The sequence below is a fragment of the Sarcophilus harrisii genome, chromosome 3 (assembly GCF_902635505.1).
Source record: "Sarcophilus harrisii chromosome 3, mSarHar1.11, whole genome shotgun sequence".
Taxonomy (NCBI): domain Eukaryota; kingdom Metazoa; phylum Chordata; class Mammalia; order Dasyuromorphia; family Dasyuridae; genus Sarcophilus; species Sarcophilus harrisii.
Genome location: NC_045428.1, coordinates 98,165,054 through 98,189,121, shown reverse-complemented (window position 1 = coordinate 98,189,121; position 24,068 = coordinate 98,165,054). Strand labels below are relative to the sequence as shown.

The window sequence follows — 24,068 nt, the reverse complement described above, 5'->3', positions numbered from 1 at the left end:
TTGAATATCTGCTTTACATATTTACTATGTTTCTATGTGTTTGAGGGTATTTTTTTTTTGTTTTGATTTTAATTTTATAGCAGAACATGAAATTATTAGTGAATTTCTTTCCAAAACAAGTAATTCCAACAAAATCTATTAGTCCATTCTTCCACATATGTATGACTTCTCTAGTTTGTTTTTTATTCTGTCCAGAGTATTGACCAAGATGGTGAAAACTTTAAAATTAAACCTATTTAAATGCAGACAAAGGAGACAGTTGCTAATGTAAAATTAACTTATGCTTTCTTTTTTATGACATCATCATCCTCCATACACCTTGACATTAACATGTTTCAGCTTACATATCCACCATCACCTCTCCAATCCTTTATGTCATATTCATTTTTAATTCTTCAGTCATTTTCCACGGTTATTAATATCTTTCTTTACTGCGTGTTTGGAACATAGTTATGCTAGCTTAGAAACCCCTTTTCTCTTTAGAGCAGATTTTTGATAATTTTTATTATAATATTTTCCAATTAATGAAAGAATTGATATTTTTGAAGATGTGGATGAAATATTTTTGATGTGATGATGGAATTGCTTATGAGTATTTAATCTGCTCTTATGTTATATATCACCATTGAAAATTTCCACATTTGAAATCTCTTTGATGAGCTATCATAAACTAGAAAGTACCTCTGTATTTGAAAATAATATCCTGGTCATTAGATACTCATAGAAATAAGCAGGGAGAATTTTCATTTCCACTAATGAGCTTACCATTATGACAATTTCTAAAGATCTGCTTCATTATCATTGCTTTGTTTTGAAGACGTTGTAGCTTTTTTTTTTAATCTCTGTATATTCCTATTTTTCCTTTTTAAAAATAATAGAGGTGTAGGAATAACCATCTTCCTCTTTCTCCTTGGGAAGTTTGATATATATATATATATTTTATAAACTGTAATCCACTATGGAATTAGAACAAAATTAATGATATTACTGAATTAGAATTCTGTAACAAAGTTCTATTCTATTACACATTACTTCATCCTACTCATATCCTTATTAGATATTTCCAGCATTTTCTTGGAGTTAGATTATGACTGTCATATTTTCACAGCCTTGAGCTCTTTAATTGATATTGACTGGTGAATGCTTTCTGTTTTCTTCTTGTGTCTTTCTGAGATAGGTTCAATTCAAAACCAACTTAGCTTTAGGCCATTGTTTATGTCAGTAGCTCTTAATTTTTCTTTTCTTTTCTTTTCCTGAACTCGTCTTTCATTACAAAAGGATAATTCCTGTTTCTCTGTTAAGGTGCCCTTTGATTAATTACATTTTCTGTTATATGAACCTTTTCAATTCATGTTTCAGGATATAGAGAATCTGAATGATTTGGGTACCACTTCTTAAAAGTTCACAACATAATATAAAGAGCAAACAAATGAGACAAAATTTGATTTTAATTATTTTAGAAGACTGTTTTTACTTTTTTTGTTTCATTTCCTCTTCTTACTTTAATCTATTGATGATCACCTTTGAAAAATTGAAAGTAGGGCTCAATTACTTTGTTTTTTTTAGAACTAGGTAATTGTAGCAGTGATTGTGGATAGGTATCACTATGCAGTTTAATATCTTGGATTTATTGGTCAAGTTTATTTAAAGTAAATAATATATATGTATTTTTAAATGCTGTTTGGACAGAAGTTTATCCCACCCTTGCATTTTGCTCCCATCTATAAATGTTCCCCATGAGGGGTCTACTAGCACTATAAATAGCACTTGACAGTTGCTACTCTGGGTCAGATTTCTGTGACCCACTTGTGAATAAAATTGTCTTCTAGAATCTTGTTTGCATCATCAGAATAATTTTGCAGCTATCTAATTTGACCTCATACTGCTTTCTTTACTCTTTAATTTTTTAGCTTTTGGAAATTTCCTTTAATACATGAATATATATATTTATGTCTTCAAACATTTTTCACACATTCAAGAACTTCTATTTATCCTAATTCATTTGTCTGTTCTTTATATCCCATTTTTCCTTAGTGGCAAACTAATTTTATCTCACCAAATACTCATATCCAATAACATTGAATTTTAGCTACCTACCATCTCAATAAATCTAATAGAACTACTTCTCTGAATCCCAAATAATTTATTTTATTCACCTACTGAGTTCTTTTAGAACACTAAATTTCCAGGTGATTACCACCTGGAAATTGTACAGAGTTTGAAATTTTCAAATGAATCTATGCCATAATGAGCAGTAGTATTTTTCAAAGGCTCAGTTAACCTCCTCTCACTATCACTTAAGAAAATACTAATTAAAAATTTATTACCAAGTTGAATCTTGATATTAGTATTTCTGACTTTGCATTTTGTTTTATAATTACAGAGGCAAAATATGAAAATATTAATTTTAAGATAACATTAATATTTATAAACTTGTATGGGATGGAATAAATTCAATATATAGCTAGTTTAATTTTCTAGTGTGATTGGGAAAATAGAATTAATTTATCATACATTTATATGTACTCATTCAATTTCTTTTGGTATTTGAAATAAATTTTAGTTCCTCTTATGGTTCAATTCAACAACTTCTACTAAGAGCATACTTGGTGATAGGGACTGTCTTAGAGCTTGAGCATTTAAAGACAATATTAAATAGTCTTTGTTCTAAAGGAGCTTTGGTTCCTCACTGAAATCATGTAATCCTTCTATTTTTCTCTTTTATAGAGAAGTCTGAGTTTTAGTCAAGCTTTTTCTTTCATTGTTGTAACTCTTTTGTTCATTATGTTAATTTGATAGTGAATTTTAGTGTGTTTAGCTTCTTGCTCAGATATAGATGGCCAGAAATTTTCTGTACACTTTCTTTGTAGGGTTACTTTTTACCTCCAATTTATTTATTTGTCAAGCATCAATAGTAATGTTTTTTTGGTGGATAATGAATTGTTATTTTATGCTTTATATTTCTTTGACTCATTTGTGTATTGTTTCTCTCCCCTCATATCATGACAAGATAATTTGGACTTGCTTAGAGATGAGGAGTTAGGAGGCAGTGGGAAGACTAGATGACCACTTGCTGGTTGTGGTATAGAGATACTTTATGGGTATAAGTATAGGGCCATATTATTTTACTAGTAAGAGTTTGTGCAACTTTAAAATTCTCCAATTCTATGATGATAGCAAACCATAAAGTAAGCATTTCATTAAAATTACTTTTGAGCTTTAGAATATAAAACTTTCAAACTATATGCATTGAAAATAGTAAAATATATGAAGCTAGGTGACACAGAAAATAGAATATGGTACCTACAGTCAAAAAGACCTGAGTGAGTTTGAATTATGACCAAGACAGTTAACTTCTCTCTCAACTTCAATTTCCTCATCTGTAAAATAAGAATGAATATGGCAACATTGTTGTGAAGAGCATATGAGATAACATATGCAAAGTAGTTTGCAAACTCAACAGTGTTATACAATTAGCTGTTATTATTGCTAGTTATCATTATTGTTTTTGTATTGTTGTTTTTAAAATGAATACTAAATAAATCTAACATTTGTTATATCTAAAGGAAACTTTGAGTTGATAGTTCCAAAATAATATATAACCAAAAACTAGGAGCTGAGATACATCTTTATTTATTGTTAAACTAATTGTGTTTGTGTATGCTTAATCAGTTTTTCTTTGCCTTTTAATGTTTTCCCTTAAAATTGAAAGGCATTTATAACTATCGAAAGAAATATTTTTAAAATTATTAATTCAACTCAGAGAAAGAAATGAAAAGGGGAATAATGATTTTGGTATAGGGAAAATATTCTATCTCTGTGACCTAATTAGATTTTCTGCCTCAAATCTCTCTCTTCAATCTATTCTTCAGTTGGCTATCAAAACAATTTTTCTAAATTGTTTTTATTTTTAATAAATAAAAACCAACTCATTTTTAATAATGTTTAGTAAATCTCTCTTACATTCATGATCAGACATAAATTTTTCTCTTTGATATTTCAGATGGTTTATATTCATGCCTCTTCATCCCTATCCAATACTTTACTTCTCTACAGGAACTTTATAATCCACCTACACTGGACTTCTTGGTTCTTCTCATACAAACCTCTATCCCCAACTCTATGCATTTTTTTTTCTTTCTGTCACTTATGTGGTTTCAGGACTAACGTGATGTGGGTGATGTAGATATCAGATGATGGCAGGCCACCAAAAGTTGGGGTTTGGTCATGTGAAAAGTTCACATTGGCCATTTTCTTTGACAAAAGATAGATTTATTTAGGGAAATAGGATAAAGACAAAATTAAGAGATACAATAGAGAGTTGGAAGAGCATATGAAAGACAAGTTCCTAAAGGGATGTAGCACCCCAAAAGAGTTAGCTAGCTATGAGAGTGTGGTTAGGAAGCATAGAGTTATGGGAGATACTATCTGGCATATTTATATTATTTATATACATATATTATATTTTATATATGTGTGTGCCTGTTGTCATACCCATTAGAATTTGAGCTTCTTGAAGGCAAATGCCTTTGTTTGCATCCTAGAAATTAACCTTATAGCTGGAATATAGTAAGAACTGAATAAATGCTTGTGGCCTTTAAAATTCTGTTTTTTATAGACAAATGCCCAGTAATATCAAGTGCCATAGTTGGTCTGATTCTTAAACAACTCCTATTTTTTTTTAAGATTATATGGAATCAAATAAGAATGTTCCTAGACATTGTTTTTGATTGTTCAACTTAAAAAAGAATAGTTTTATTAATTCTTTACTCTACTATCCTACAGATTAAAAAACATACAATAGTACAGTAATCTATAGGACACTAAGAAAAAACTTAGGTTTGTTTAGTTTTAGTATTATATCTGTATTTCCTTCATATTTCAGTAGTTTTTATGGAAAGCAATTTGTCTCGTTGCTGGCATTTTAAGAATAAATGTAGAATTGTAAGCTTTTCTTGTAATAATGAATAGCATGTCTAAGTGAATATTTACCAAAGAAATTAGTACTTATACTCAGTTTGATTCAAGTATTTGTAAACTTTAATGGACTTAAAAACAAAACAAAACAAAACAAAATACTGAACCAACCAAACCCTAAAGGTATAAATGGAAGAGATATATAGTTTATATTTATAGTTGCCTTAAATAAAAAGATCATTCTATTACTTTAATGTTATATGCCTAATGTTTTAAATCTTTATTATGACGCAAAAACTAAAAATATATTGTTCATGGGATTGTTTTTCAACTTCCTTAAATATTCTGAGTACTTTGATTTTAGATACTTTTGTTTTCCCTAGTAATTCAAGAAAAATCAAAGTTTTAACTCACAGTCCAAATATACCACTTTAAAATAGATTAGAAATTCTTGTAGGGGGGAAAAAAACTCAGCAAGAAAGACTGGGGAAGAGGATCTAACAATCTCAAAGTCTAAACTCTTCTGTTGTAAATGTAGCAATGGCAGTAATGCCACCTTTAAAAAATTATAATTGCTCCCAATTTATAATTAAGGTCATTACATAATGTTGAAAGAAAACATAAAAAGAGATAACTATTAATACAAAGTGAAACAAAATATAATACAAAATATAATAATGCAGGAGAATCTCAACATTTTGCTATTGATTATAAAACAGAATGTTAATAAAAAGAAATGATAAATTTCAACTAATTATTTAATATATTTGAATAATCCTTTTTAAGATGAAAACTAAATAAAAGAAAAAGGGAACAAATATGTATTCTTTTTAAGTGTACTTGAAATGCTTATATAATAGAAAATCTGTGCGTAAATTCCAAAGAGCAGAATATATGGATGTAGTCTGATGTGCAACCTAGATAGTAATGGTTTCTGAAAAGTACTGATTAGTACCTATAAAGTAAAATGCATCAAGAGAAGTCAGCCTATAAACAATGGCAGATGCTTAGGAAGGAAGTTTTGGAGACAGAGGCATCTCAAACTGAAACATAATTTTTCCTCTAATCTTCCAAACTTCCCTTTTAATGTGTAGGGCATCACTATCTTTCCTGTCACCCAGATCACTAAGAATTTTGTTATTTTTTTGAGAATAATAATGTCTCTTACATTTACTCCACATGTTTAGTCTATAACTGAAGTCTAACTTTGCTTTAACACCATTTCTCATTGTCCTTTTCTCTCTTTGACACAACTGTTACTTTTAGTGGGCCTTCATTAACATGTCTAGGCAACTGAAATAATTTGGGTGTTTGTCTTACCTTATCTCTCTTCTCACATCAATCCATCCTCCACTGTCAAAGTGATTTTCTTAAAATGCAATATTGATTCTATTCTGTAAAGTCTTAAGAGGTTATTTATTGCCTCCAAGATCAAATATAAAACTCTTTTTGGCTTTTAAAACTTTTTACAACTTTGCCTTTTCCTATCTTTTCAGTCTTCTCATGCTTTACTTATTTCCATTTAATGTATCATCTATCAATACTTGACTTCTTACAATTTCTTGCAAATACATCCATTTCCTGACTTGTTACTTTTTCACAGGGTCTTTCTCCCAATACTTAATAATATCTATCTTATATAGATATATATATATATATATACTTATATAGTAAAAATACTATATAGGATACTATGTAGGGTTTTCATATTATAGTATACTATAATAGTATAATATGTAATATATATTACATAACATGTGATTATATGATATATGATATAGTATAATAGTATACTATGTAGTATACATAGAATTATAGTATATTATACAGTATAAATATACTATGTAGGATTTTACAAATCCTACTTTTACAGACCATTACTATTCCCTGTCAGCTTCCCTTTACCGTTATTATACATTTCCTTTGTATATAGTAAATTTGCTTCTTTGTTATCTTATTAGAATAAAGAGAGAAACTATATTTTTGTTATTCTTTGTATTTCCAGCACTTGGCACAGTGCTGATCACATAGTCAACATATTAAACACTAGATAGAGCAAGCAGCTTCCATTGAGTAATACTGTAAGAAGTCAGGCACCAAAATATTGAAAAGTGAGGGAAAGAAGAAAGAATTGAGGCAAAGAGGACAGGTAACTTTTTCTATGGATGTGGTTAAGAAAAAAAAAAATCAGTTTAGAGAGGGCTTCATTTAAGACTTAAGACTTCTTAAGACTTCTTTTCACCTGAGATATTTTTATGTGACCCTGGGTATATATATAAGTATACAAAATAGATAAACAAATCAAACATTAAGTGATAGTAAATCATAATTTTTCCATCCTCCACATACAGCTATAAGACCCCATATGGGATTGGGACCCACAATTTACGAAGCTGGTATTCAAAAGATATTCGATTTTTATAAGGGTTTTTTGTTCTTGTTTTTTATTTTATTTTTTTGACAATGGGGAAGACTGTTACTTTTGTAAATCATCAAGGAAGGATTTAGTGGAAATTAAAGATTTGCATGATATCAGAAACAATAGTGTGGGGCCTTCAACTCTACTGATTTAATTTTTTTTTTCCTACTTTGATTAACTTGGAAAATAATTTTTTTGAAGAATGGCATTTTTTCATGTCAAAATTTCTTCTAACATTTTAAAATGGATTATTTCATTGTTACATAGAGCATATCCTCTTATGGCTCTTAGAAGTAAATTAATCTTCAATCACCTTTGTAATTTTTCCTCTTTTACCATATGTGAAGCTACTTATATACATTGTTATTTTACTGTTAACTGTTTTTATACATACTGTATCTTCTAGAACACTGTATTTAGCTAATGTAATTTCCCTGATGTTGAGATCTTTAATTTTACCATATTTTAGTCTCTGTAGAAAACCTGGAGAAGAATTTGAAACAGATGGGGAGGCAACTTCAGCAGCTTGAGAAGGATTTGGATTCCTTTCCTTCCCCTGAGGACAAACATGACAAGTTTCTAACAAAGATGTCCATATCCTTTTGACAGTTCCGTAATTTAAAACACATCAGTCAAATAGTCTGAAGATTTATTAAGTGTTTCAAATTTATTTGCATGACCTGTATGCAAATTTCAGCATTCATAGTTTGTAAGTTTTCACTCTTTCATTACCATAAAGTAATTGACCAAACGTTCAAAGCCACATGTTTACCATCAAAGTGCAAAATACTGATATCTCATGATATCCTTGGAATAGCTGGGGAAATACTCTCTTATTTTTTTCCCCCTTTAATATGTCCTTTCTTTCTCTCTTGGCCTTGAATACTGGTATGAATTCAAATGACATTCAAATCATATTTATTCAGTATGAATATAAAAACATGGTTATATCTAACAAACTGTTGGAATTTTTTTGGCAAAAAAAAGTCATGGGGCTTTATATGTCCATTCTTAATGATATGAGTTAGGATCAAAATATTGTAAATCTCTTATTTTTGAGAAAATACTAAAATTCCTACTTTCACAAGCATTTTCAATCCTTCAAGTTGGATTTTAAAATGCAGTTGAACAAAATTTTAAAGAAGTAAACAACAAAACTTAGTCTTTCTATGAGTTGTAAGTGCTCCTTTATGTTTTTCTTTGTCATCACCAACTTTGTAATTAATATGGTGAGATGATGAAGTTTTAAACCAATTTTGAAACTAATATTAGTTACATTGTAAGTAGTGTTATGAAAATGAACTGATAATATTACCTTTTATGCTACAATTGGGTATTTCCCTATAATACTAAAATTCTACATGGACTTTTCTTCTACATGGAATTCTTTATGAAAACCTTATTTAGAAATTGAGCTTTTATAAACAGATATATACCTTTTTTTTTTAAAGTGAGTTACTTAAAAAGAAATTTAATTTCTCTCCTCAGCCTTCCATCCTTGATAATTTCCAATGAATTATAAAATCACAAGTTAATCATTTCAATTGTGAATGAGTTTGGTTTCAATTTCTTCACTGGCCCTTTCTCACAATATTATAGAATGTATTCTAAAAATAAATATAATTGTTTTCATTAGAATCTTTTCTGCTCTAGGTTCATATGAAATAGGGTTCCCTTACTACAATAAAATCACACAATTACATTTCCAAAATATATTTTTATATTGCATTTATTATATTGTTACAGATTCTGCATGCTGCCTTCACTTTATTTGGAATTAGAGTAAGGTATTTGTTATAGACATGGCAACATAGTATCATTAATAATTTTTATTTAAATTGTATTATCACATTTAAATATTCATCTAAAGCATTTAGCTATTATTTTAATCATTAACTACAGCCATCTGAAGTAGTCATATTCACCTGTTATTTCTCCCTGTGGGCAGTTAGCAATTTAGAAACAGTAGACTTGCATGTGGCTTTTCGGAATGCTTTGTGAGTGCATTAATTAAAAAGCCCCAAATTTCAGGAAAATAGGAGCTGTGATAAATTGCTAACCAGAGGAAGTTTGATGTAAAGGTTAGTGATTCTTACTTGGCATAATGAAGTCTGGATCTATCCATAGTTGTATTAATACGATGTGGGAAGCTTTGAATGATGTTAGTATCTTGAAAGACATGCAACTCATAAAAAGCAACCAGCATGCAATCAGACCAGGAAAGATAGTGCTTTGTTGGAAACAATTTTTCATTCTGAGTAGATTTATATTTCATGGACAAGCAAGCAACTATATCTTGTTGCTAAATATCCCAACCTAGAAACCTCTAATGAACTGATTAGCATTCTTGTATCTTTTGGAAGTCAGATATGTGAACAGTTGGTGCACTTTCATATTGACAAAGCTTATAATCATAAATATTCTTACAGACTTCAGATTGCTCTAGATTGCTGTTCATCTTAGACAAACTAGTCTAAAAGCAATTAAATCTATTTACTGAAAAGCCTTGTTTACTTTCAGAATGGCAAAGAAGTGAGACTTAGAATATTAAATGTAATTGTGTAGATCATACTAGAATGGCAAATTATTTGATTTTCCTTGACTTTGTAAATGAAGAAATTGGGGGGAATCAAAAAAAAATCTGAAGTACACATGTATTTAGCCAAGTTTAGATAAATAACTTTCATATTCTCTGTTAGGGTTTAATTTTGAGTATTTTTTTAAGTTATGTTAGTTAAGTATAGTATATATCAAATATGTAATTTGAGAATGTGTTGAAAATGAGAATTATGAAAGCAGTACTTTCCATAAATTAGTGCAATGAAATTATAACAATGTCTTAAATTTGTATATAGTTGAATTCATACTAATAAGTATTCCATAAACATAACTTCTAAATCAGTTTTTGAAGAAATAGCTTAAAAATCTGACAAAGACATTTTTCTCTATGGAATTTAGTTATAGTACAAATTTTTTAATTGATTTTATTAAATTGTAAGATTGTGTAATTTTTAGCTTTGTATTTTTCCTCAAAGGAATTATTAGTTTAATTTCTTTTTCCACCCTTCTGAAACTCTGGTTTGGCATCATTGAGTTATGTCAGCTTAGAGATTTGTTTTTATCATATATTTTATCCATAATTATATTTGTATAATTGTGTCATGCTAATCCCATTAAGAGATATAAGTAGAACAATTTACCATTAAATATGTGGACAAAACTCCTAATCTGTAAGAAATATTTGGCTATTGTGTCCATCTTTGAAAGACATACAGTAGTTTCACAGAATTATTTTTGTATTAGAAAATAGAGAAGAAATACCCCTCTTTCTCCACTCTCATATTTTGATATCTGAGTCATGTTTTCTGTCCCTGATTTTAAATTCCCATTTATTTTCTTAGACAAAATCCTGAAGAGGTCTAAATTATAGGTGAAAATTTTCTTTTGTTTAACAGTAGCAGTAAATTTTCCATTAAAAAAAAATAGGGTTCATCTTTAACCATTCCCATTCCTTGATTAGAAACAAAAACCTATTTTTGTGTTTGGTTTAATCAATTTAGCAGGAAGGCCTGGGACTATGATATTAATATATGAACCTCCCTCTACCAATGGAGGTATATACCTCTGCAATGTATAGCTTTAGAAAGTTGACAAAAATAACTAAAGATTAAGCGACTTGCCCAGTGTTTCAGATAGCCAGTTAGTAATCAGAGGAGGTACTTGAACACAATTATTACTGGATTTGACTTGATTGTGAATCCAGCTTAATAGCTATATTGAAATACAGTTTCTTTTTCTCAGATTCCCTTTCACTGAAATGAAGGTAATAATAATAACAATAATAATCATAATAATAATATCTTCAGAAAAGGAAATAAATGGCTTACATTCTGGAACAGTTAGCTTGTGTATAGTTATTTTTAGTAGATAAATGATGTGAGAGATATATGTGATAAAGTAGAAAGTGTTCCAACTACAAAACTAAAAGTCTTAAGTTCATCTGACAAATACTGTTTGTGGGACCCTGGGAAAATTCTGGCAACACTCTTAATATTCTTTATAACTTAATAACTTAAAGTTACAGAGAATGTATAGATCTCTTGTAGTAGAGAGAAGGTCCACATTCGAAAGTTCTTTTTACCAATAAAATTGTAAATCCATCTTTTATCCTTGTATGATTTTGTTTCAAGTAGGAAAACACATATTGAAAAAAAAATGAGTTCATTTTTTTTCTAGAGATTCAGAATGAGATATGTTTTTCTATCCATGACTGGTGGGTTTTACCCGAATATTCTTTTTTTTATACAAAGAGATGATAGAGAAATGGTAGATGGGAAGGGAGGCTAATTGGTAGTGATGATACACGCCTCCCCCAAAATAACATCAATAAAAAATTTAAATATACAGCAGAAAGCAGAGTTATAGAAGGATACGCAGAATGCTTTTATTACTACTTTATTTCATTCATATGTTTGTATGTATATATGTATATTTTTTATTTCATTCATAACTGTATATATGTGTATCTATGTATATGGAGGTATATACTTGAAAAACAAATTATATATACAGGTTCAGTTTCTTATATTATTCTTTCTTGTTCTTTTTATAGCAAATGTGTATGTTTGTTGATGTTCAGTTTCCACCAGAAAGGTCTAAGAATTTAAGAAATAGTCTAAGAAAGAAAAAGCAAGTCTTAACAAAATAAATATTAAACATTCTAAAACATATTCTATGTATTGGAGATTCAAATATGGAAAAAGATACACCTTTTACTTATAAGAAAGGAGTGAAAATATACACACTTACAATTAAAATATATACACAAATTAAAATAAAAGTTGAAAAAAGAAATCCAAAGTATTAGGAGAAATGTAATGTCAGAGAAGAGAAAAGAATTCATGATATAATCATTATTGTATTATTTTTCCCTTTGAGTAGATAATTGCTAGATCATTTGATTCCTATGACCTCCCTAAGTTCTTTTTTAAAGCACTATGAGTTTTTGTGACTACTTCAAATCAATATTTTAAATAAAATCCAGCACTTTTTAAATAATAGCTTATTATTTTCAAAATACATATTGTTTTCATACAATACAGATAATTTTCATCATTTACCCTTGCAAAACTTTGTTTTCCAAGTTTTTCTCCCTCCTTTTTCCCAACTCCCTTCCCCTGGACAGCAGGCAATCCAATACAGGTTAAACATGTACAGTTCTTCTAAACATATTTCCATATTTATTATGTTGCACAAGAAAAATCAGATCCAAAAGGAAAAAAAAATTAGGAAGAAAAAAAACAAGCAAAAAACAATAAAACTATGTTTTGATCTATATTCAGTCCCCATAGTCCTCCTGGATGCAGCTGACTCCGTCACAAATCTATTAGAATTGCCCTGAATAACCTCATTATTGAAAAGAGCCAAGTTCATCAGAATTGATCATCACATAATCTTGTTGTTGTGATGTACAATGTTCTCTTGGCTCTACTCATTTCATTTAACATCATTTTATGTCTCTCGAAGTCTTTCACTCTTATCCTTTCTTATGGAATAATACTATTTCATTTTTTTCATATACCATAGTTTATTCAGTCATTCCCTAGCTGATGGCCATCCATTCACTTTCCAGTTCCTTGCCACTACAAAAAGGACTGCTTCAAAAATTTGCACATGTGGATCCTTTCCCTTTTTTTATGATCTCTTTGGGATAGACCCAGTAAAGACACTATTGTATCAAAGGATATGTTTGGGCATAGTTGCTCTCCAGAATGGTTGAATCATTTCACAACTCCATGAACAATATGCAATCCAGCACTTTTAAAGAAACTCCAGTTATTCAAAATCCCATTTCTTTTCTTTTGGGATTCAGATATTAACTGAGAAAAATGATTAACAGAATGAACTTGAAAATTCTTCAGCTGGTTTTCTAATATCATATTATTTGAATGATTCTTCCTGTTTTTCTTTTCTATAATATTTTCTTTGAAAGAACTACAAAAAGAGATGAAGTTAAAAGGTGCAGTCATGATTCTGATATGTTACCAGTGTTTTTAATCAGTATTCTAATTTCAGAATTTTAAGAGTTTAATATTTGTATGTCATGTTTACCCTTTACCCATTCAACTTTTTTTTTTTTTTAAATCTCCTGACCAAATCAACACATATAACACAAATAGCATATACCTGCTTTGATTAAGACATTTTCTACATCTTGAGCAGGCATAACCCCCAAAGACTTTATGGCGGAATAGCAGTCTTAATTACTTGAGAAATTAAGCAATACTAGACTAATATAGAGATTATTACTAGCCAATTCAAATTAGTACTATAAAGAATGAATGCTACAAATTTAAAGAAAGGAGTGACAATTGTAATCTTCCCCTTCATGAAAGAAGGGAGGATTTGTAAAATTTAGTAAGGCCACCAGATAGGAGATTATGATGAAGTGATGAAGCAACCTTCAAGTAGAAATATTGTTAAAGTGTTTTGGAGATGTGAGATTGATGATTTGGTACTAAAGATGCAAATTGGTCTCTTTAAATTGAGTGAGAATCATTCACTTTCCTATAAAAAGACTACTGGTTTATTCATCAAACTTGTTTTTACACAACTTTTCAGGGCATACTATTATTTTGTGAAACACAAAGGTAAAATATCTGTCTTATAACTAGTTACTTTTTAAAAATAAAGAATATCAATAATGATTAGTAATTTCTTATTTATTAAAAAATATATAATATATTTGTATTGTTTATCTAAAAGTAATTTCAAATATTTTATTCTGATGGAATTCTTGCAAAGAAGAGGGAAAGAGCTTTGAGAAGTTGAAAAAGTTAACTAGTTGCACTATATTATGATATACAAATTGAAAAATTCAATAACAGATCAAAAGATTTCTGCATCACAATAATATCATTTATGCAACTAGATGTCTAGTTCCTAATCTAGTTTCAAAATAACGCCATTTAAAACTCAGACACTTGGCCATTTTTTTGTTTTAATAAACTACACAGATCAACTAAAGTTAAAAGAAAATTTAGCTTCAGTTGCCAATTTTGAATGAAGCCATATATTTTAGCTCCATTAATCATATAGTCATTAGGTCACATTGAGATTGCTGATTGGCTAAATGGATATTGCTGAATTTTAAGCTCACAACTTCTAATTTTTTAAACACTATATGGACTCAGAATTTTTTTTTTTTTAAATAACTCCTCTTTTAGACAGTTTTGTGTCAAGGTCATTATTTTAAATACAGTTTAATATATTGTTTCTTGATAGGCTTGATATGGCATTATTTTGATTTACTCTAAATTTGCAATAACATTGCAATAAAACTGATTGAAATTTTTTATTGTTTAATTTGTATTTTCATAATAAAATGAGAAGTAAAAGAAATGATGTTTCCATGTAAAACTGTTCTGACAAGATATTTTCAAAGTTCCGTTTGAAGATAATTTTTTGTTCTACACTCTAACCTCCTGCTTTATTTCAGTTGTCCTTAGTATATGTAGGTAATCAGATATTTGTTGCAATACCACTTTGAAAACAGTATATTCCAATATGCTATTCTATCTCACATTTAATTGGTTAAGTCAAAGTTAAAGAAAAAAATCAGTAAGGTAAACCCTAATGTTCCATTTCTCAAATCCTTTTAAAGTAAGAAACAACCACCACCAATGGGATCATCAGACTGAAAGTAATTAATCTTAGAAAAATGCATTAACAATTCAACTCTTCTCAAATATTTTTGTGTGATTTGGTCACATTAATTTCCAATACTATATGACATATTTACATTAAACTAATTTTCTAAATCCTAGCCTCCTTTTGCTGTATTGTCAAGAAGGAATTTACCTGTTATAAATATCAATCATTATTTCTTTAAAAGTTATTTAAGCCATGAAAGGAATTATAAGTTTCTAGAGAAAGAGGGATTAACACACAATATTGTATTCAATATTTTCATAATCACATAACTAAACTAACTAGGTTTTAAGGTTTTTAAAATTGTTGATTCTTTATAGAATCATCAGTTTCTCCTAAAATTATACAAGTACATGAAATGAAGTGAAAATGCCTTACATTCAATTAAAAATTGCATTTCTATGTTTATTTAACCTAAAAATTTCAAAGAACAGAAAATAGTTCTGTCATGTAATTTGGATTATACAAATAATCTGTAAAGTTTTTTTGTAAATTTTGGATGTTTCCTTTGAAAATATTCACAACATGCATTATGGCAATGTAAAAATAATGTGAGTTCTGAGTTTGTCATCAGGAGTCAAACTTAAAGCAGTTATAGTTGGACACTTTGGAATATTAGTATTTAGTGTTTAAGTAGCATATTTTCTTTGATGTTTTTGACAAGATATTCATGTATGTAATGTTGTAATACAGTTTTTCACAAGTTTTTCTTATACTTAGTTGATGTTTCAACAATGAACTCTTATTGAAAGCCTAGCTCATATCCTGTCTCTTCTATCAATTATTATAATCCATAATAATCATCCCCTTCATTTCAAAAGTCTATCCCTATAACACTTTCTTTTCTTAACTTCTTTTCTGTGCTTTAGCCTTCTATAGCTTACCTAGATTGTTATCTCCTTCAGGATAGGCGTTTTGTCTTAGTTATCTCTTACAGTATCAACTACATAGTTGATACTCAAATAGTTTTTCTTTGATTCAAAGAACAGTCCATCAGATAAGGAGATTTTGTTAATAACACCTGAAATATTCTAGTCCCAGCACCACCTTTTTCTCTATCACAAGACTTAAAGAAAATATTTTTATACTAGATATAGTTAGTTTGTTTATAGAGCTTACTACTGATGAGACAAATGTTGGGCTATTGGTTCATATCAACCCTACAATTCTTGGCATTTGCATTCACAAAGCTATTGAGGCTAAGGATAGACAAAAGTATCTTATTCATTCATTTTAACTTCCTGAGTGTGTCTCCTAGATGGCCTTTTGTTTAATCCCCAGATGTTTTTCTATTATGATAAAATGTGACTTCAAGTCTAGTAGCTAAAAAAGTCTAAAGAGATTAATGAAAATAAATCAGATCAGATCTTCTAATGGGGAAGATCTACTTCATGAAATAAAAATTAGAGTTCTTTTCCACCAAGTGTACAGTTTTTCTTGTCTCACCAGGAAGCTATCATTTCATGACATTTTCCCTCCTAGTTCACTACCTCTTAAAATTGTCCATGTCAATTTGCTACCACCACCATCATGACTAGTTGGAAGATATATAACTGTGAGTCTAGTATTGCTATTATTAAAATCAATAATTGATTAAATTTGCCACATATATAATCATGATTTTGTAACCTTCACGTGCAAAACATATTTTTATGACAGGTAAACAATAAATAACTAATGTTTTAATATACCATAGCGTGGACTTGCAGTTAATAATAATATGCAGTTAATATGCAGTTATCCATGTGATATAATGATCTTTCAAGTAAGGCATTTTTTTAAGATTGTTTTCTTTTTTTTCCCCAAATTAAAAAAAAATATTTCTCCAAATAAAGTTTTATTCTTTAAAAAAGAAAATCAGAATTCTTGTAACAAAATAAATAACAAATATCTATTTGTCTGTCTATCAATTCATATTTATACCTCAAGTCTATCACCTCTGTCTCAGGAAATGTATATCATATGCTTTTCACAGTTTTTGTGGAATAATGGTTGGTCTTTACATTGATCAGTTTTTAAATCTTTTGGTGCTTTTGTCTTTGTAGTGTTGTTATTGTATAAATGTTTTCATTTCTGCTTATTCTATATTGGTTTATACAAGTCTTCCCAGTGTCCTTTGCAATTATCCCTTTCATAATTTCTTATAATATGATAATATTCCATTGAACTCATATACCATAATTTGTTCAACCATTTTCTAGTTGAGGGACAGCCTCTTAATTATTTGTCATACATCACACAAACACAAAGAATTTTATATGGGTGTTTTGATACAATTAATCTGTTCATATTTCTTTGAGGTATTGTTGACCTGCAATTTAATGATTGCATATTTCTAAATTAATTTCCAGAATAGCTAAACCAATTAACAGTTCTACCAAAAGTTAATATCCTTGTTTTACAGTTCCTCAGAAATTTGTTGTTTTCTCATTTGACCAGAATTCCAGTTTAATAAGTATGTTTTTACAGAGTTATCTTTCTTCCTATTTGTCTTTATGAGTGACTTGATTTTGGAACATTGATTCATGTGGATAAATATAGTTTAGATTTCTTTCTTATAATCATTTTGGCTAGTTAAATACTTTATAAATAAAAATACGTGCACCTTTGCAAAAGATCAATTACTCTTAGAAATTTGAATCTTTTCTCTATGCATGGTGTCCTAAAAATCTTAGTTCAGTTTTTATTAATTTTATTAATTGCCTTACTATGCTTAAAATAATGCTCATTTGTTTATAATATTTTGCTTTATGTCTAAGAAACCTATCCATTTGGAACTTATCATAATAAATGGTATCCAGATTGCTTTTGTATTTTTCAGTTCACTTTTGTTGAATGAGAACTTACCTCAATAGCTTCAATCTTTTATCAAACACTATAATAATGTAATTCTTTGCTTCTCTGTTTTTTATCTAATAATTTTCCATTAAAAATTTTCTGCTCATCCTCCATTGTTAACCATCCATTGTTAACCAATACCATGTCATTTTGATAATTATTCTATTTACTGAGTCATCTATTCGATTTGCTTTTGAGAATGTTGGAAATGATTTGGATTTCACTTTCTTACCTTGTTTATAGAAAAATTACTTGGGAAATGGATCATTGTCCTTCAAATTCTTCCTTTCAAGAAGAGGAAAGGATCAGCCTTCATACACATACACATCCTTTATTGTGTGTGATAATTTTTACTTTATAATATTCCATGTGTTTTGATTTAAATAACAAAACATGTAAATCTTTGAGGCTCTTTTTCCAGTCTCAACCTTCTTCTCATAACTCCTTCCCCAATTCTATTGGTAGTTAAAATGTGGTTTGGTGTCCCAATTAAGTTATTTTTATTAGTTCAATGATGTAAGTTCCATGATCTTCATTTTCTTTTTCTGTAAAGATGACATTGTTTCTCTTAATGTCAAGCTAAATTCAAATCCCACTTTCTCAAGAAATCATTCCAGACCCCTGTCACTTAATACCTGTGTATCTTTGGTCATGTCATTTCATATCTATGACCCTCAATTTCATCATTTGTAAAATGAGGAATTGAATTACATGATTTCTGAGTTTTCTTACGCTTTAACTCTTACAATCAAATGAGATATAACTGAAACAGATTTGTGGAGTTAAAAGTATAGCTCTCTTCCCCCCCCCCCCTTTTTTTTTTTTTGGCATGAACCTTACAAATATTTATACATAAAGAAAAAGAAATTTGGAATTTTGAAATTCTCTTAAAAATGTTGGATTAGTTTAGATTTTATCAAACCAAAATGTATATAAATGATAAGCCATTTACTATCTTTTGAAAGAGGTTAGCAGGTGATTGAGATATTACATTAATGCTGTATGAACAGTATGTTATTGTAAAAGAGATATATTTATTAAGTCATTAGCCTTTACATCCATACTACCTTAACTGTAACTTACAGTTTTGTGACCTCTGCAAAAGATCAGTTCCAGAAACTTTCAAGAATGCACGAAAACATGGAAAAATCATACCAGTGCATAATGGGGTATTATGCTATTGACATGAAGAAAGTATCTGTGGAGGAATTTTTTACTGATTTAAATAACTTCAGGACTATGTTCACGGTAACGTAAATCTACTTTGATCTTTTAAAATAATCATTTCTTTCTTGTAACATCTTATTGTTTCCTTGACTTATTCAATTACTTCATAACTACTTTTGTATTTAATAGTCAATATTGTCTAGCAGTAAGAACTTACTTTTTAAGTTTTGAGATTCCAATGTATATACATTATACCTCTGTAATTTCTTTCCCTTGTTAAACTATTATCAGAAGTTTTAATTCAAAATGGAATGAATCCTGAAATTCTTAATAGCTGTTCTAACAGACCCCTCCTTACTGATTATGAAGCACTTTTATAACAAAATTTTAGTTATGAATTTAATTCTTTATATTCAAGATGAGTTTGTTTTTTAGGGTATAATTTTACCAAACTCAGTACAGCTCTTAATCCTTTTTACAATAAGCTATTCCAAAGATTTCCTTTAACATTTTAAAGAGGAAGGTCTTTCTTTTATTTAGAATACTTTCATTTAAGGATTCAAAAAGATTTTTTGAAAAGCATTAACAAATTAGATGCAAAACCAACATTATTAAAGTGAGGCAGTTTTGTTAACTCTTACTAATGCAGTTACAAATGTTCCACAACAAAAAGAAAGATGTTATCATTCTTAATATTTAATTAACTTTATCTTTTAAGGAATTTTTGGGAAAAGGAAAAACTTTTGCATATTACAAGTTTAGAGTCATCTATTTATAGATAGGTTTATTTATTTTGACTCATTCAGATCACTTGATATTTGGATAAATTGCATGTGGATTGTAGTTGAAGAGACATTCATCTGACCTATGAAATAAAACCTTACGTATGAACTAGTAAATGAATAAAACTACTAAAAAAAAAAATGAAATCAAGTTGGCCTCATGGCAGTAATTTTGCAGGATTTCTTTCTCTACAAATTTGAAGAGAATTTCTAAATTGATGGTAGAATTTTGTTGCCATATGTATTTCTTGCAGGAAGTGAACCATTAGGTAGGAAGTGCAAACTCTGTGTATTGTGGAGAAACTGTTGATTTCGTGAAAATTGTTATTCTATATATTAATATTATATTTAAATTATTTATAAGGAGAATTATAGATTACTGTAAATAAATCTAGTAATCATGTTTGTCCTTCTTAAAATGGACAGAAAACTAGAAATTTAATGTAGAATGTTAAAATCTTGACTAAATTGTTTATATATTTTAACATTTACATTTGCAGCAGGAATCATAAGATATATTTTTATAGGTCCAGAGAAGTTAATCAAAAAGTATTTATTTATTAAGCTCTTAATATGTTCCAGGAATTATGCTAAATGCCAGAAATGCAGATATAGTAAATGAAAGTTACAAGAAATCCTCTAATAGGAGAGACAGCAAGAATATATGTAATATTGAAATATATATGTATTTATATATATACACACATAATCGCATATATATGTGTAAAATTATGTAAGTTATGAAACGAATTATGTTCCTAATTCTGTTACATAATTTTCACATATCATAATCAGAGAAAATCATGATCTCGGAGAAAAATAAGTTCCACTTTATTGATTATGGAAAAGAAACGTGATAGACCTTACCATATTTGGTTAGTAATAGATTCTGCATTATAGCTGACATCAACTACATATTTCATGGGATCATAATTATAGTTACAAAAATTCTCATTGGCCATATAGTCTAAGTTTTCTTTACATAGAAGAGAAAATAAGACTTGAAGAGATTAGTTGACTTTCCCAATGTCAGGCAGCTGGTAATAGCTGGCATTCAAATCATAGACCTCTCCATATCCACTCTTTTCCACTATTCCAAGCATGAGCAACAACAGCTATTAAGTTTTGACTTATTTCTATGTTTACCTGTGAGATACAAAAAAACTAGAGTGAAATCCCAAAGACTACTGGATAGATCCACTGTGAAATATCTGGAAAATTCTTTGCAAGAGAATATGAGAAGTTTTGATCTATAACTGAGAAAAAAGTACTTATACTATTGAACTCATGGTTGAACAGACATTAAATATCTGGTTACTGATCTCTGTCCAATAAGAATACAGATCAGCCACAAAAAGTAATCAGTTTAAAGGTTGATTAATACCAAGTTACAATACAATATTAATGAAAAGGTAAGACATATGTATACAGGTAATGCAACTCTAATGTGATCTGTTTCCTAACATGTTTGTGGCTTCTTTTTAATCCTAGGATAAAATGTAAAGTCCTCTATTTGCATTTTAAAGCCCTTCACAAATATTCCTCAGCTATCTTTCTGCCTTTTGTTACTTTTGTCCTTTACAGCACTAGGCTTTTTGCTTTTCATGTATCCATGATACTCCCTCTCTAATCTCTGTGCCTTTTACTGGCCATCCTTTTTGCTTGTAATATAGTTCTTCCTTACTTCTGCTTCAGAAATAGGTAACTGTTTATTGATTGCCTGATTCAAAAAACACCAAGAGACATTTGATAAAGGAGTTATCAAAAGCAAGTAAGGGGCAGCTAAGATGGCACAGTGGATAGAGCACCAGCCCTGAAGTCAAATCTGGCTGCAGACATTTAACTCTTCCTAGCTTTGTGACCATGGATAAGTCAGTTGCCCACCCACACACAAAAAGCAAGTAAAAAAAAATGTTGAAGTCATTTAAAGATAAAATAAGGACAACTTCTTTAAAGAACCCAATCCTTTAAAAAAGAAAAATCTATTTAAATTTTTTTCATTAAAATCTGTTAATATTAATAGAGAAAATCTTTAATTGATTAAAATATTAAATTATTTTTAAATATTAAAATATTTTATTAAATATTAAATTATCTTTTAAAATATATTTAAGTATATTAAATATCTTTAAGAATATTTATTACCAACTCTTTTTTTGTCAGTGAAAATAGATCTCCATATTTAGACTTAACATCATAGCACTGTCTTTGTAAATATACATGCTACTTGAGAAAACTAGAAGTAGTCCTAAGAAAACAGGAAAAGAATACCTAGACTAGACCAAGTAAACACAGAAGATATTTGGGTAGAGGTGGGTGACAATTTTGAGAACATTGAGGGATTGATTTTCAAAATAAGAGAAGAGGAATACAAACATTTGGAGAACACACAGCCTTTGATATTTCCAAAAGAAAAATAGGACATCAATCACTAGTGAACAACAGGTCAACATTCCCTTCTATACAAAGTTGTAATAAAAGCACTCAATGCATCTATCAAGGATATTCTTCTTTTATGTATGTATTATTTATTTAAGATAGCTGTTAAGTGCCATTCTCACACTCTACCACTAAGTGATCCTGATTCCTAGGTCTAATCAGAGAAACTCTGGTAACTATTATAAATCTTACCTCTTTTTTAAGGTCTCCATAAATCTTCTGGCTGCTATCTCATAGGGATGCAGTTTGAGCACAACAGAGCACCTGAGAGTTTTGGCAAACAAGCTTAGACTTTATTCACGTAGCTTATACCTCACTCTATGACCTCCTGCACTCTTAGTATCTCTCCTCAAGGCTGAGTCCAGGTGGAAAAGAGATGGAAAAAGGGTAAAAGAGAGATCGAATCCTTTCTCCTCTGAGCTTATTTAGGGTCTGTGAGGTTACAGGCACAAGCCAATTGATGATGGAGATTACATCCCTATCCTGATACGATTTCAGAGCCTTTAGGATTCCTGCTGTGGCTGGAGGTCCCACCCATGAAAGAAGTTTCTATGTACTCTATTTGCTTTCATCTACTAGATAAAGAAGTGGCAGACCATTCCAGTGTCTTTGCCAAGAAAATATGATCCATGGGGTCATGAAGAGTTGGATGATCCTGAAGAACAAAAATTAGATATTCATTTAAAATTTTTTTTTAAATTTTGAGTTTAAAATTTTCTCCCACCTTCCTACACATCTCTCACCCATTGAGAAGGCAAATAATATGATAATGATTTTATGTGTGAGTTTGTATTTATGTGTGTGAAGTTAATCAAAATATTTCCATGTTAGCACATACACATACAAGACAACAAAAATATACTTCAGTTTGCACTTGGAGTTTGTTAGTTTTTTTCTCTCTGGAGACGAATAACATTTGTTTCATCATGAGTCCTTTGCAATTTTCATGGATCAAAGTAGCTAAATCTTTCACAATTGATCATTACAATATTGTTATTTTGTATAGTGATAGCTTAGTTCTGCTGACTTCACTTTGTACTAGTTCATATAGATCTTCCTATATTGTTTTGAAATTATCCCTCATGTCATTTCTTATAGTACAATAGTACTCCAGCATAATCACATATGCCGTAACTTGTTCAATCATTCCCCAATTGAGGGTCTATCCTCAATTTTCGATTTTTTGAACAGCACAAAAAAGCTGCTATATTTTTGTATATATAAATCCTTTTCCTTTTCTGTGATTTCTTTGAATTATAGACTTTTTCCCCCAAAAGATAAGCACAGTTTCATGGCATAGTTCTAAATTTCTCTCTAGAATGGTTGAACTAGTTCATAACTTCACCAATAGTTGACTAGTATATCTATTTTTCTTCAACCCTTCCAGATTTGGCATTTCTAATTAGTTCATGGTAACCTAAGAATTGTTTTAATTGGCCTGTCTCTTATCTGTAATGATCTAGAACATTTTTTCACGTGACTATAGATAGCTTTGATTTCTTCTAAAAACTGCTTGTTTTTATCTCTTGACAATTTATTAATTGTGAAACAGCTTTTAATTATTTTTATAAATTTGCCTTGGCTCCCTATATATTTGAGAAACGAGACCTTTATCAGAGGAACTTGCAAAATTTTTTTTTGATATTACTTTGTGTGTACTCTATTTTTGCTTTTGCTGTTACTTTTCATATCATAATTTCTACCCTACTTATTATGCTGAAGTATAATAAATTCTGATACATCTTATTTTAAATATGTGTATATGTGTGTATATCTGTTTCAAGAGCATCTCTTAC

General features: G+C 29.3%; 1 protein-coding gene across 2 annotated transcripts in view; it reads left to right on the top strand.

Annotated features, from left to right (window-relative positions):
- The window catches only part of DIAPH3 (diaphanous related formin 3), a 410,013-nt gene that overhangs the window by 211,000 nt on the left and 174,945 nt on the right, over positions 1-24,068 (top strand). For both annotated transcript variants that reach the window (XM_031958457.1, XM_023500580.2), the window contains 2 exons: positions 7,806-7,930; positions 18,968-19,132. In XM_031958457.1, the coding sequence (XP_031814317.1) occupies positions 7,806-7,930; positions 18,968-19,132 (290 nt within the window). The remainder of the gene's footprint in view (positions 1-7,805; positions 7,931-18,967; positions 19,133-24,068) is intronic.